Source organism: Malaya genurostris, chromosome 3 (assembly GCF_030247185.1).
Source record: "Malaya genurostris strain Urasoe2022 chromosome 3, Malgen_1.1, whole genome shotgun sequence".
NCBI lineage: Eukaryota > Metazoa > Arthropoda > Insecta > Diptera > Culicidae > Malaya > Malaya genurostris.
In genome coordinates, this window is record NC_080572.1 from 179712166 (window position 1) to 179725385 (window position 13220).

Consider the following 13220-nt stretch of genomic DNA (forward strand, 5'->3'; position numbering starts at 1 on the left):
CAAGCTATTATGAACTGCTGCTAACTCTGCTATATAAACAGATGCAGGTTCTTGAAGCCTAAATGAAGCCGAAACATTATTGTTAAATATACCAAACCCAGTAGCCTCTTCAATTCGTGATCCGTCCGTGTAAAACATTTTCTCAGAGTCAACATGCCTGAACTTACTTGTAAATATTCTTTAATAATTTTAACGATCATTTCAAATATTCCTTCAGTTAGGACAGTACTCGCATATGTCATGACGGCGCCACGTTACCCTATCAAAAGCATCTAGTCCAGAGATGCCAGGTAAAAATTTCAAATATCTGCAGACAGGGTCTGTAAATCTGAACAAAAAATCTGCAGTCAGCAAGTATGTCTTGCTGGCAGCAATTTCTCTATAAAGTATGACACGCATAACTGACTTGGCGAGCAAAAAAAAGGTCGCGGAAATTTCAAAAGTCTGTAAATATAGACGAAAGTCTGCGAGAATTTCAAAAGTCTGCAAAAGTCTGCACAATAAAAAATGTCTGCAGCACTATACCCCAAATCTGCATATTTACAGACTAATCTGCAGACCTGGCATCTCTGATCTAGTCTGTCTTCTAGACTGTGTTTATTTTTTCATTTACCTACAGAGTTGCCATTCATACAGAATTTTTTGTAATGTATTAATTTGTATACGTCCATGCGAATTTCATGAAGGATACAGAGTTAATTCATATGGCTAAAACTAGAAACAGAATTGTGCATATTTCTCCTCTTCCAATGCAATATAAAATCGAACCGAATCGAATGTTTTGTTACGATATTCACTTACTTCTCGTCGGTCGCCATTTGATTTCGGGTGAAAATTACCAACACAATTGAAAATAGTCTTGATGAACAACGTTGAGAAAAATAAATGATTACCTTCCAACATTGTTTAAAAAATTAAATATATTATCAACGCAACCCCATATTTTATTGCAACGATTTATTATTTTCAAATTTTACACAAAGTCTGATGAAATCAGGCATCCCTGCAAGCAGCTGATCGGTGTTGACAAACGAGGGGGAACCAACTAGTAAAATAAAATTAACATAACACAAGGGGAGTACCGATAATAAATATTTCGCGCAGTTCAATATAGGTGGAACTAGTGCATCACGAAAATTTATTTTTATAATAATCTACTCATAGTGTTATGTCTGTTAGTCTGTGATTGGAGCTCAACTAGCTTCTCGAAGGTATTAATAAGCAGGGGACTCAGTACCTCACATCTTATTAGCAGTGGTGATGAAAACTCCCAAAAGCGATCTTTCAATAGAAGAACTCCTGCAAGAACTTCAAGACTCATTGTATGTGTCGAATGCATGCAGCCTAAGGCGATTCGCAAACAACGATACTGAATTCGCTCAAGTTTATTAATATGAGAATTGGCAGCGGAACGAAAGCAAACGCATCCATATTCCATCACTGAAAGTATCGTTGTCTGATACAATTTTATTAGATCTTCCGGGTGAGCACCCCTCCAAAATCCTGTTATTGTTCGAAGAAAATTTACTCTTTGTTGGCATTTTATTATCAGATACCTAATGTGTCCTCCCCACGTGCATTTGAAATCAAACCACACCTTGAGGTATTTGAAAGTCAAAACCTGTTGGATCATTCTTCCCATCATATGAAACTGAAGCTGCGCGGGATCATGCTTTCTTGAAAAGACGACCAGCTCTGTTGTCTCCGCAGAGACTTCGATACCCAGATGAACAGCCCAAACGGACAAGTTATTAAGGTATCTTGGAATGGTTTTTGCAGATAAATAGCTTTGGGTGCAGCAACCGAAACCACGCTATCATCTGCCAATTGTCTTAGGGTTTCTAGACAGCTGTCAATGTCATTCACGTAAAAATTATAGAGGAGCCGACTGAAGGTTGATAATTGTAGCGCTTTAAATTTATGTACTTTTTAGTTAAGTTTAGTTAATCATATATTTTTGTTTGTTTTTAAGAATGAAATGATTTCTTTCAAACGATTGTTTTTTGGTTTAAAATTTTTAAAACCCAAGCTCTTGATTGCTATTGCCAGTTTCCAAAATATTGGCGATCGAATTATGCACATACCGAAATCAAGCTCTGGTATGTTAATGAGTATCCAATGATTTGGCGCTTCATCAGTCCGGTCAAGATCTCTTCAACGAATATTTTTTTGTAATGAAAATGTGTTATGAAATATTATGCAAAGTTCAAAAATATTATCAACTATCAAAATCTTTTTTAGATGCAAAAGTATTGAGTCAACATAGACATTGCCGATAACATCAAGTCAACTTTGGTAGACATGTAATCAATAGTTAGCTCATTTCAATAATAAAATCAACCGTAAGGTCATGTTCAGGAGTGTTCCAATTCTAGATGCATGATTTATGTCAGTTTTAAAATTTAAATCAGGAAATTATAACAAGAACACAGCGTTTCACTCGTGTTTCAAAAATACAAAAAATGAAACGGCAGCGAGTTCAAAATTTGACAGTAGAACTGTTCGAATAAATAAAACTAAAACGGTTTGCTGGAAATACGTTTGTACCAGTTTCAGTTCTATTATAGATCTCACATATAAAACTTCCAGCTGCAGAATTTGCTCTAACAAATATTTGTTTTATTCGACTAGACCAGAATTTATATTCATATCAAACAGGGAACATTGTTGATGTTGAAGGGAGCAATTAGTTCATATTCGAGTTAGAAATCATCCTAAATCAAATCTACCAACAGTTTTGTTATTTTAAATATGCTCCAATTCTCTGCATGTAGTTTACAGTGTCGATATTCAACCGAAGTTTTGAGATTCGAAAAAGACAGAAAAAGGTTTTACAATGACTTTTACCTGTGGGTGATCGAATCTGTAGTAGTTTTGGTTTTCAAAGAAATTCTGGGGTGTAATTACTTTCATTTGTCATATTTTAGTCACTATTTAAATCCAAGCGTCACAGATTTTCAAACAAATATGTGAAATTGTATAAATAGTATATAAAATTTCGTCGTTGTATGTTCTCGTCGCGCAATGAACTGCTAAAATATGAAGAATCAATGCTCATTGAAATTCTCATGTTTCAACCATAATCTGTTGGGATACCATCTCTTAACATCATTTCGTTGTAGGAATTTTATTTTATTGGCGAACATGAAGAAAAACACGAGAAAAAGTCCTAAGTGCAAATGACAGCACAGACTAACAGACATGACAGTAAGAGTAAATTCTTATAAAAATACTTTTTCGTGATGCACTAGTTCCACCTATATTGTACTGTACGAACTATTTACTATCTGTACACCCCTTGTGTTATGTAAAAGTTTTTTTACTAGTTGGTTTCCCCTCGTTTGCCAACACCGATCAGCTGCTTGCAGGGATGCCTGATTTCATCATAATATTTGAAAATGAAAAATCAAGTGGCGGCAGACCAGAAGTAAGTAAATATTGTTACATAACGGGTTCGATTTTGTATTGCGTTGAAGGATGAGAAGTAGGCACAATTCTGTATATAGTTTTGGTAATATGTATTAAATCTGTATCCTCCATGAAATTCGCATGGACGTATACAAATCAATACATTACAGGTAATTCTGTATGAATGGCAACTCTGTTGGTAAATGAAAAAAATAAACACAGTCTAGATGACAGACAGGATGTTTTTGATAGGGTAACGTGGCGCCATCATGACACATGTGAGTACTGTCCCAAATAAAGGAATATTCGAAATGACCGTTAAAATTATTGAAGAATCTAATTTGAGTGTCCTGTCTGTTAGTCTGTGATGACAGTCTCTCTTTGTTTACTTTCTCTTTCAAGTATTACGGTCCAATCAGCAATCTTTCCATCTAACACTTCACATAGGATAATAGCAAAAACCATCAACTTTCGATATGCACTGTAGAATTTATTGGAAATTACTGGAATTGGCCGTAATAATTGAAAGAGAAAGTAAACCAAGAGAAACTGTCATTTGCACTTGAGACCTTTTCTAACGTTCATCAAGAAATATTTACAGATTTTTAGTGCAAGATAATACAAATTTTCTATGAAAATATCTGGCATCTCTGTTCTTAACTGGCATTTTGAGCAAAGTTGCCAGGATATTTTATCAAAAATCTGTCAAAACTGAAAAATTGATCTGGATTTGTCTGGGTCTACCACATACAAGGAAATTTTTGCGGGCTTCATTTTCAGTGAGCAAAAAAAAGGTCTCCCCACCTATCGTATAGAGACCAAAACCGTAAGGATCTAGCGAGATCTGACAAAATCTAGGAAAATTTGTAAAATCTGGGAAAATGTGAAAAATTTGGCAAAAGATAGTTTGAGTGTCTGGTGAAGCGAGAAAAACCTGGCATTTGCCAGACAAATCTGGCAACCTAGCAACGCTGATTTTGAGGATCAATAAATGCAGGGATGCCAAGTGCTAGATATTATAATCAGATTCTTTTAGAAAAAAAAATCTGCAAAACCTGACATATTATGTTAACAAATTCAAAGTTCCATTTGATTTTTTGCGTGTCGTTTTGATTGGTCAGTAAATTAAGATCTCCTTCATAGCAACTTGAAACCCTATAGAGACGTAAAGTTTAACTCTACATGAACGAAACTTTGTAATTACAATGTGGGGCAAAGCAATCACAGATACTTATTTTCTTTTGGGTCGAGATGAGAAGAATCTAGCATATGCCAGATAAATCTGAAACATTGGCAACGCTGGATAAATGCAAAGTGCCAAAACAAACCGCAACCATTTTAGTAGTGTTTGACTTGTGTTACTAAATTCTTACAATTTGGCAGACGTAACCTGAGAGTGAATCAGTAGAAGTATTTCGTCATTTGTTTGATTTTTTTTCATATAGGTAAATTTGAACTGGTTTGGTGCTAATTGAATAAAAACGGAAAAACTGTTGTTGAACTACTCAACTTCCTATTTTTATGTTGCGCAGTTTCTATTGGTTTGATCAAAACACTCATATAACCACTCTAGCAACTGTTCATTTCGTTTTATAATGATCGACCAATTATATTGGGAACAGTTGTCTTCAATGCAATAAATATGCTGCGAATTGGTTTCTAATGGCGATTAATGAGTCATTTAATAATCCAATAAATTGTAAATTGCTAATCACGATTCAGAAATTATTTTATATTTGTTCGAGGCATATTAGTATTTTAGCATGCATCATAAGATTATTGAACTTGGACTAACTGTACCGAAACAAGTAAAAAACACTAATAACCAGTAGACATTAATTGCAGCTTAACATGGCAGAAGTACCGTATCAAAACATGGGGAATTCCAGCCAGGAGTCAAAAAATTTCAAAGCTGATCTGGATCCCGAAAGCCAGGTTGAAATTCGCGGTATGACTTTCTCCGAGGAATCCATCAGAAAAGGCTTCATAAGGAAAGTGTATCTTATTCTGACTGTAAGGAATACTTCTACGGTATACGGTTGAAAACTAACCCACTCTCCCTTTTAGATGCAACTCGTAATCACTATGGCCTTCATGTCGCTGTTCGTGTACAGCGAACCGGCCAAGCTATGGACCATCAACAACCCATGGGTTGGCATGATTTCCTTGCTAACCATGTTCACGGTGCTAATCATCATGGCCTGCTGTGGTGAAATGCGACGAAAAACTCCTCACAATTTCATCTTTTTGGGACTATTTACTGTAGCTCAGGGACTTATGCTCGGAATATTCACCATCAGATACGAAGCTAATGAGGCAAGTTCAGTTGAAATACATTGACATTCCTAGTTACTAATAATCATGCATTGCAGGTTTTCACTGCAGTCGGCATTACATGTGTCATCTGTTTTGGATTGACACTATTCTCGCTGCAAACAAAATGGGATTTTACAATGATGGGGGGATTCCTATTCGTCGGACTTCTTGTTGTGTTTATATTTGGAATCATCGTCGCATTTTTCCCCGGCAGTGCTGCCAGCTCTGTTTATTCGGCATGCGGAGCATTGCTGTTTTCTTTGTATCTCATCTACGATACGCAGATTATGATGGGTGGCAATCATAAGTATTCGATCAGTCCTGAGGAGTATATTTTCGCTGCACTGAATCTGTATTTGGACATTATCAATATTTTCCTATTCATTTTAAGAAGATAAATTACCCTTAACTCTTGTTCGTACTGATTCCTCTTAATTCTTGTTCGTACTGATTAAACGCGAACATATGATTATTAAGCACCCTTCTATAGTGTACTGTTTCCAACTACGAATGACATTCAATAAAGATTCGAAGCGAAAAAGTTTCTTTTCATTTCATTTTCTGTACAGCATAAGAAATCCCTAGGCTTTGTATGATGAGCTACAGGGCGCGTACCCCCGCTTGGCGGATGGGGGTGGGAGTCAATTTGTACTTCGCGTATTGACAAAGTCGGACCATACCGATCGTTCGCTTAGAATTGTAAAACGATGAAAATTATGTTATCTGGATCGATCATGGAATGCACAGGACTAATACTGCTTGAAATTGACAATAGGTCATCAGGTGGTTTCAAGCATTCTTATGCCTGGAATTGGTCACCAATTTGAATTATCTTGATCCAGTTGGGATTAATGTTAGTATATAACATTCGTCCTGAACTGGTGAATTTAATAAAAAAGAGGACTATTGTTATCAGTAATAAGAGTAAATTGACCTCTTATGAACCGTCGAGGAGCTTTCAAACCTTTCCGATCCGGTTCGGTATCGGTACTAATATTTACAAATTGCAATGACGGCGAAACTGATTGATGAGGTGTGGATACACTCTCAAATCAGGAAAGGTTTGAATGTAATTAAATTTCTCTAACTTTGACACAGATGTCACTTTCAAACTGAAAGTGTGAGATGTGTGTTTCTGTAAGAGAACGGTTTACGTGGACCATTTCATACAATCATACCTAATATTTCTTTACGAAATACATGTAGTTCTTGTTCCCTGGATGCGTGCTCAACACTAGAGAGCCCAAAACCTGAATTGCCCAAAAGCAGTCAAAATAATTAGAAAAAAACTGACAGAATAACTAAAAGCTAGTGCAGTGTGCCTTAATGCATATATCGTAAAATAAAGAATAAAAAAGTTCACAGAATTTTAAGCAATTTTAAGCAATCCTTCCATTGTGTACATATTGTGACTTTCCTGGGCAATCTATGTGTTAAATGCGCATCTTTACATTATATAATTTAACAAGCTCACTAACACCTGATTTTATTTTATTTTATTTTCTTGACGAGAAACGAGCCTGCTGAAATAAAAGATTATCATCGAAGATTTAAGACCAAAGAAAAAGACCCTTGAATGTCCCAAGAAAATGAAGCAAAATAGGTATTTTATGTAATTACCTAACTCTCGGTAAGTTACGTTATGATAAAAGAAAAACTACGACTATTTTTACTATCAATTTTATTATTATTATTGTTACTATTATTATTATTATTGCTATTATTATTATTGTTGTTATTATTAGTATTACTATTGTTATTATTATTTTTATTATTATTATTATTCCTTTATTCTTGATAATCTATCAGCTTGAGATATTAACAGGTCTCTCCGGCACAGTAAAAAGCAATGCAATGGGGAAAAGAAAACGTAACGTAACACCGACAAAGATAGAAACAATTAGATTAAATTAGAATGGATAGTGTTAGTATATCAAGCTTGTCTACACCTATTTATCAACTTTAAGTTAATATTCGTAAGTACCGCTTCAGAAATTAAAGACTATATAGGAAAGCAGGGCCAAGACCGAAGCGGATACAATGCGAAATTTTGCAAAGTTTCATTGACGAGGACATTTAAGACACAAAAGCAGTTGTTAGGATGACAAAATACCAATACGATACAGACGCACGACTCAATGATTGACTGGTTACAGGGTGAAGCACACACTTCCTGCCCAAGTGACAAACTCTCTGGTGAACGTGTAATAGAAGATATTCGTATCTTTCGTTGCAAATTGATAACCGTAAGGGAATCTGTCGCTTGGGTTACATGCTGGAGGGAACCTATCAATGATAGGGTTTCCTCCTTCGTTACTAGTTTTCATTTGGGCACCATAGCCTAGTTCGTCTGGTATGGAAAGTGCGGAGCGTTGTAACCACCCCCTCGGCCAGAGTAGCCCATAAAGGGAAAAAAATCTGTACAGCATAAGAAATAATAGGATATTCCTAGTGGACTAGTCTGTACATCATTGGAAGGATAACTAATGTGTATAGAAGCTCCCGAGCAACTTGAATTTGGAATTCAATTGAAGTCAATAAAAGGGTGGGAAAGCCTAACTGCACACTATGAACGGTTCCATACCCAAAAATTCCTACGAATAGTGTTGATACACTAGTTTAAAGAGGATTATTCAAGTAAAGTAAGTTTTATAGCTGCTTAGCCAGTTACGTTGACGTGGTAGGTGTCATTCGAATTCGATTATTCGAATTGTTAATGCAATATTGAGTCGAAGACAAAACTACAAAAGGAAACGATTGATTTATTGTTCAAGGATTCACACAGATAATGCGTGTCTAAAGAGCAATACATTACTGGCTTTGAATCAATAGAAATAGAAGTTTTAAATATTTTAGGATGATAAAAATATTTCGTGCGTGGTAGCTGAGAATCGAACAAAACAAACCAAATCGTTCCAGCGCTTTTGCGTTCATTTGTGTACAAAACAGATTTCACATTCAAACTTACATCCATTTTAATGCAAACTGTCACAAACGCTGCATTTCATTTGAGAGTTAGGCAGAAGATGTAAGTGATATTGAACATTGGACCGAAGAGGCCAGTTAGAGTTGGTTGTAAAACATTAGGAAATATCCTAAAAAAGTAATTTAATTTAAGTATTTTCTCAATATTTAGACAGAAAAGGGCTAAACAATTTGCGCAAATAATGGACCCAACACAGCCAATCAATAAGCATCTATTATATTTGCATACTTTCCTGCATCGTTCCTTTCGGAACGAAGTAGAAAAAATGTACATTTGAATGTGTGATGGAAAAGAATGTTTTGTTTCGCATTATTAAAAAAAAACAAATCTCTTCTTATTAGAAGTGCCAATCTTGGGATTGGATGTAAACAGTATTAAAATTTTAACAAATGTAATGGAAAATAATACAAGCTAGGAAAACGACTCCAAATTATCCTCCTTCTTCTTCCTTCTGGTTTGCGTCACCTAACTTGAGATGACGCCTATTGATGGCACAGCAGCTTAAGTTATATTGCCAGTTAATTTTCGTTTATAGTACAATGGACTTTCTTTTCACTGGACTATAAGCGTAAATCTCGCTATGTGGCTAACGCGATACAACGGGCTCACCCGTTGAGAGATTCACCGGAAGTGAAATTAGCCTTCTGAATTGATTTTTGAAATTTATCTCGTCCGGAAATTACTGTTGATAAATTTTAGAATTATATTGAAATATTGTGACAGGAATGATTTTGATTTCTACGGACTATAATTATTTTGTGAGAATTCATGTTAATACGCCAACCACATGATAGAAAATGGCAACAATTCAATTGCTTGACAGCTGTCACAGCTCTGCTCCGTGACAATGCCATTGCCTGTCATAGTATTTTTTCCACCAGAATGTAAACAAACACTATAAAATTTCAAACGACGTTTCCTGCGAGGTTTCCGTGTAGTGTTGCATAAACTTTGCAGCGGCATTGAATCCGTTCCAAGGTCCGCTCAGTATTAATACTTAATGTGTTGTTATGTTTCAAAAAATTCAGTTATACTACCTACATTGCATGTCGTGCACATGACACAGTCATGGCAAAAGTAAACTCTTTCGTGTTTTTCGATTTGGAGACAACCGATTTACCGGGACTCCAGACACCGAAAATCACAGAGATTTCATTGATAGCATGTTCAAAGCAGCACATACTGGATACGAAGCGAGGAGACATTCCCAGAGTTCTACACAAGCAAACCCTTTGTCTGAATCCGCAGAGGGTGATTCACCCGAAAGCATCGGAAGCAACAGGTGAAAAATTAATTGAATTGAACTCCAACAAAATTACATAAAACTGTTGATGTTTTTAGGACTTTACAATGATTTATTGGAGAACGAGGCAAAGTTTGACAGTAAAACAGGTAAAAAATAAAAATTTTCAATAGTAATAGAAGAATGCAATAACTGCATCGAGCGGATAAGTGAATGACGTATATATGGCAAAAATTGTAGTTTCTTTTTCTATTAACAGTGCAATTTCTTGTATATTCACGATAATCATTTGAACTGCAAAAAAAAAAAACAAAATATTGGTTTATTTATTCTGGTCGTTTTCGATGATTCGACTATATCATATCGCTAATTTTCCTTTCTGCGATTTCACTTATCAGTCTTTTTGCAGTCAGATTTCTTGTTGGATACTGATGTCTGTCAAACACGAATATGTTTTTTTTAATCATAAGATTTACCATATTATTTGAATATGATCAATACAGATGTCAAACCAAAAATTGCAAATCACCATAAAATTAATCAATCTTTACCAATTTTGTTTTTCCGTTAAATCGCGATTGTAGTAAATCTCAGAAATTTCAAAACCTTATGAATTAATTTTAGATATTCGAGAATAAGTTTTGAAGATCGGCAGCTAAAAACGTTTTAGAAAATGCTTGTTCTAGTTGTTTGCTAATAAATCTTAATTATTTATACTGAAATTAAGTTCAAGATTGAAACCCGTAAAAGGTTGGATGAATAGATGAACTATGGACGAAGATTATGAATTTAATCGTTCAATATAGTAAGTTATTGTATCGTTTTTTTAATACTCCAATCTGATTTGTTAATTATGAAAAGTAAAACTTCTGCTCTGATGGCCAAAATTCAGAACGAATATTTCAATTTTATATTGAATAAACTAACGCATTGAAAAGCTCGCAGATATAACTCTAAATAATAGTAGAATAGATGCGGTTACCCTAGTTAATGATTTGAAAGTTTTTCAAAGATTAAATGTCGATTTGTAACCTGCTAATCGTTTTCAGCACAACTAATATCTCTATTCTTGGAACGGCTTCAAAAACCAATGTGTCTGGTAGCGCACAATGGAAACCGGTTTGACTTCACCATACTGAAAAAGGAACTAGAAGCTCATGGCGTGACCTTGCCTGATGACGTTTATTGTATTGATTCTCTATTGCTTTTTCGACATCTGGAAAAACTGAACGATGAAATATCGCAAGAAAATGAGAAAAATGAACTGGTTGACCTAGAACTAACGGCCATCTTAGCAATGGAAGAGCTCGAGGGAGCTCAAAGTACGTTTACGGAATTACAAAAACAAAACGAAACCACTCCACAGAAAAATAAATTACAAGAAAACTATAAAAGAGCTTTACGTTCGTATCTTGATGTAACTCCTAGTCAGGAAACAGAAGAAACGAAAGGATGTGCTCGTCCAAGAGCATCTCGTTCGAAACGTCAACTATTTCCTGATGTCGAAGGAAACTCAAATTCAACATCGTCGGCTTCGTCGTCACAATCCTCCACTCAAGTTAAACCTAAAAGGTTTCGACTTTGCGATATTTTTGAACGATCCTTTGGAGAACCACCCAAGCGCTCGCATTATGCGGAAGACGATGTGGAAACACTAATGAAATGTGCAACAGCTGATAATCGAAGATTTGTGGCATATGCAGAAGAGCATTGTGTGAATTTTAATCAGTTTTCTGGTAAATTTTGACTGATCCTTTATTGTTTGTACAGCTAAGTATTGTGTATCATTCCGTGTTAGCATGCAATTTTTATAAATATATTTTTACATACAATTTATAACAATAGTTTTTAAAGCGTTTAGCGTAGAAGAACTACAAAAAGAAAATCATTGAATCTGTCCATTCTTGAGAATAGGCAGATATCATTAGGAACTGGGGCTACACAGATCTGATCAAGAAATTGATTGAACATTTTAATAAATTAAATTTTTCACAAATTTTCCAGTCCGTTAAAAAAAAAGCAAACAAACGTATCCCTAGCAAGCCGTTCTAAGGACTATTCGCACTTGGCCGATCGGACCGATCAGACTGGCAAATATACTTTTAGGGCATATTCAGTAGTGTTCTAGTTCTAGATGCATAATTTATTTCAGTTTTATAATTGAAATCTGGATATTATAGCAAGAAATACTGGCAGCCTCAGCAGTGTTTTACTCGTGTTTCTAATGTAGAAAAAAAAATAGAACAACAGCGTATCCAGGGTATTCAGCCTTAAATTTGACAAAAGAACTGTTCGAATATATAAAGCTAAAACGGCTTGCTCGGGATACGCACAGATAACAGATATACAGGCTCACATATGAACTGTGTGCAAAATTTGCTCAATCAGCGTGGCGTAGATTTGGATGCCGCTTTCACTGAGCCACAATGTTGGGTGCAACATTCATTTCACGCTAGATTTTTGTTTTTCGTGTGATAATTGGTAAAATTGTATTAGTTGGAATATTTATATAATAGACAGAAGGATTTTGTTATCGTTACGGAACGTAGTGGAACGTAGTGGAACGTTTTGAAAGATTGCGGCGAGCAGTCGAGTAGATGGCAGTAGTGTTTTCAAAGTATAGTAAATTTGAAATTTAAACAGGATTTTGAAAAGAAAATGTTCGAGCCTGTCTATCTGTTATCAGTGCTTATTCTTTCAATTATTGCGGTAGATTGCAGTAATTTACAAAAAAATCTACAGTGCCTATCGAAAGTTGTTGGTTTTTGCTATTATCCTATGTGAAGTGTTAGATGGAAGGATTGCTTATTGAACCGTAACACTCGAAAGAGAAACAAAGTGAAACTGTTATTTGAACTTAGGACTCGTGTTTGTCTTCATTTTATTCAACCACAGATAACAGATATACAGGCTCGAACAATTTTTTTCAAAATCCTATATGCTTTACGTTGGAAACACTACACTACGTTCCGGAACGATAACAAAATCCTCCTGCCTGTTATATAAATATTCCAACTAATGCAATTTTAACACTTATCATACGATTTCCCTAAGCGTTAAAGAAAACTTTATTTCCATATCACATAAATCACACGAGGATTCGATCAGAATAAAACAAAAATAAACTTGTCATTTTAACCAACAGCAAAACAAAAATCTAGCGTGAAGTGAATGTTACACCCAAAATTGTGGTTCAGTGAAAGCGGCACCCAAATCGTGGTGGCACCTATTGTCGATCGTCACGCTGATTTTACACACAGTTCATAT

The 13220-nt window shown here is 35.3% G+C and overlaps 2 protein-coding genes across 2 annotated transcripts; both read left to right on the forward strand.

The window, feature by feature from the left end:
• Positions 1-4698: 4698 nt before the first annotated feature.
• Positions 4699-6265, forward strand: LOC131438028 (protein lifeguard 1-like). Its single transcript, XM_058607806.1, has 4 exons — positions 4699-4853; positions 5254-5421; positions 5476-5724; positions 5781-6265. The coding sequence occupies exons 2-4, from the start codon at positions 5260-5262 to the stop codon at positions 6120-6122; spliced, it is 753 nt and encodes a 250-aa protein (XP_058463789.1). The 5' UTR covers positions 4699-4853; positions 5254-5259; the 3' UTR covers positions 6123-6265.
• A 3305-nt stretch (positions 6266-9570) lies between these two features.
• On the forward strand, positions 9571-11784 carry LOC131438362 (three-prime repair exonuclease 1-like). The gene is made up of 3 exons (XM_058608358.1): positions 9571-9992; positions 10052-10102; positions 11003-11784. Exons 1-3 carry the CDS (start codon positions 9779-9781, stop codon positions 11698-11700), a joined length of 963 nt encoding a protein of 320 aa, XP_058464341.1. The 5' UTR covers positions 9571-9778; the 3' UTR covers positions 11701-11784.
• The last annotated feature ends 1436 nt before the right edge of the window (positions 11785-13220 follow it).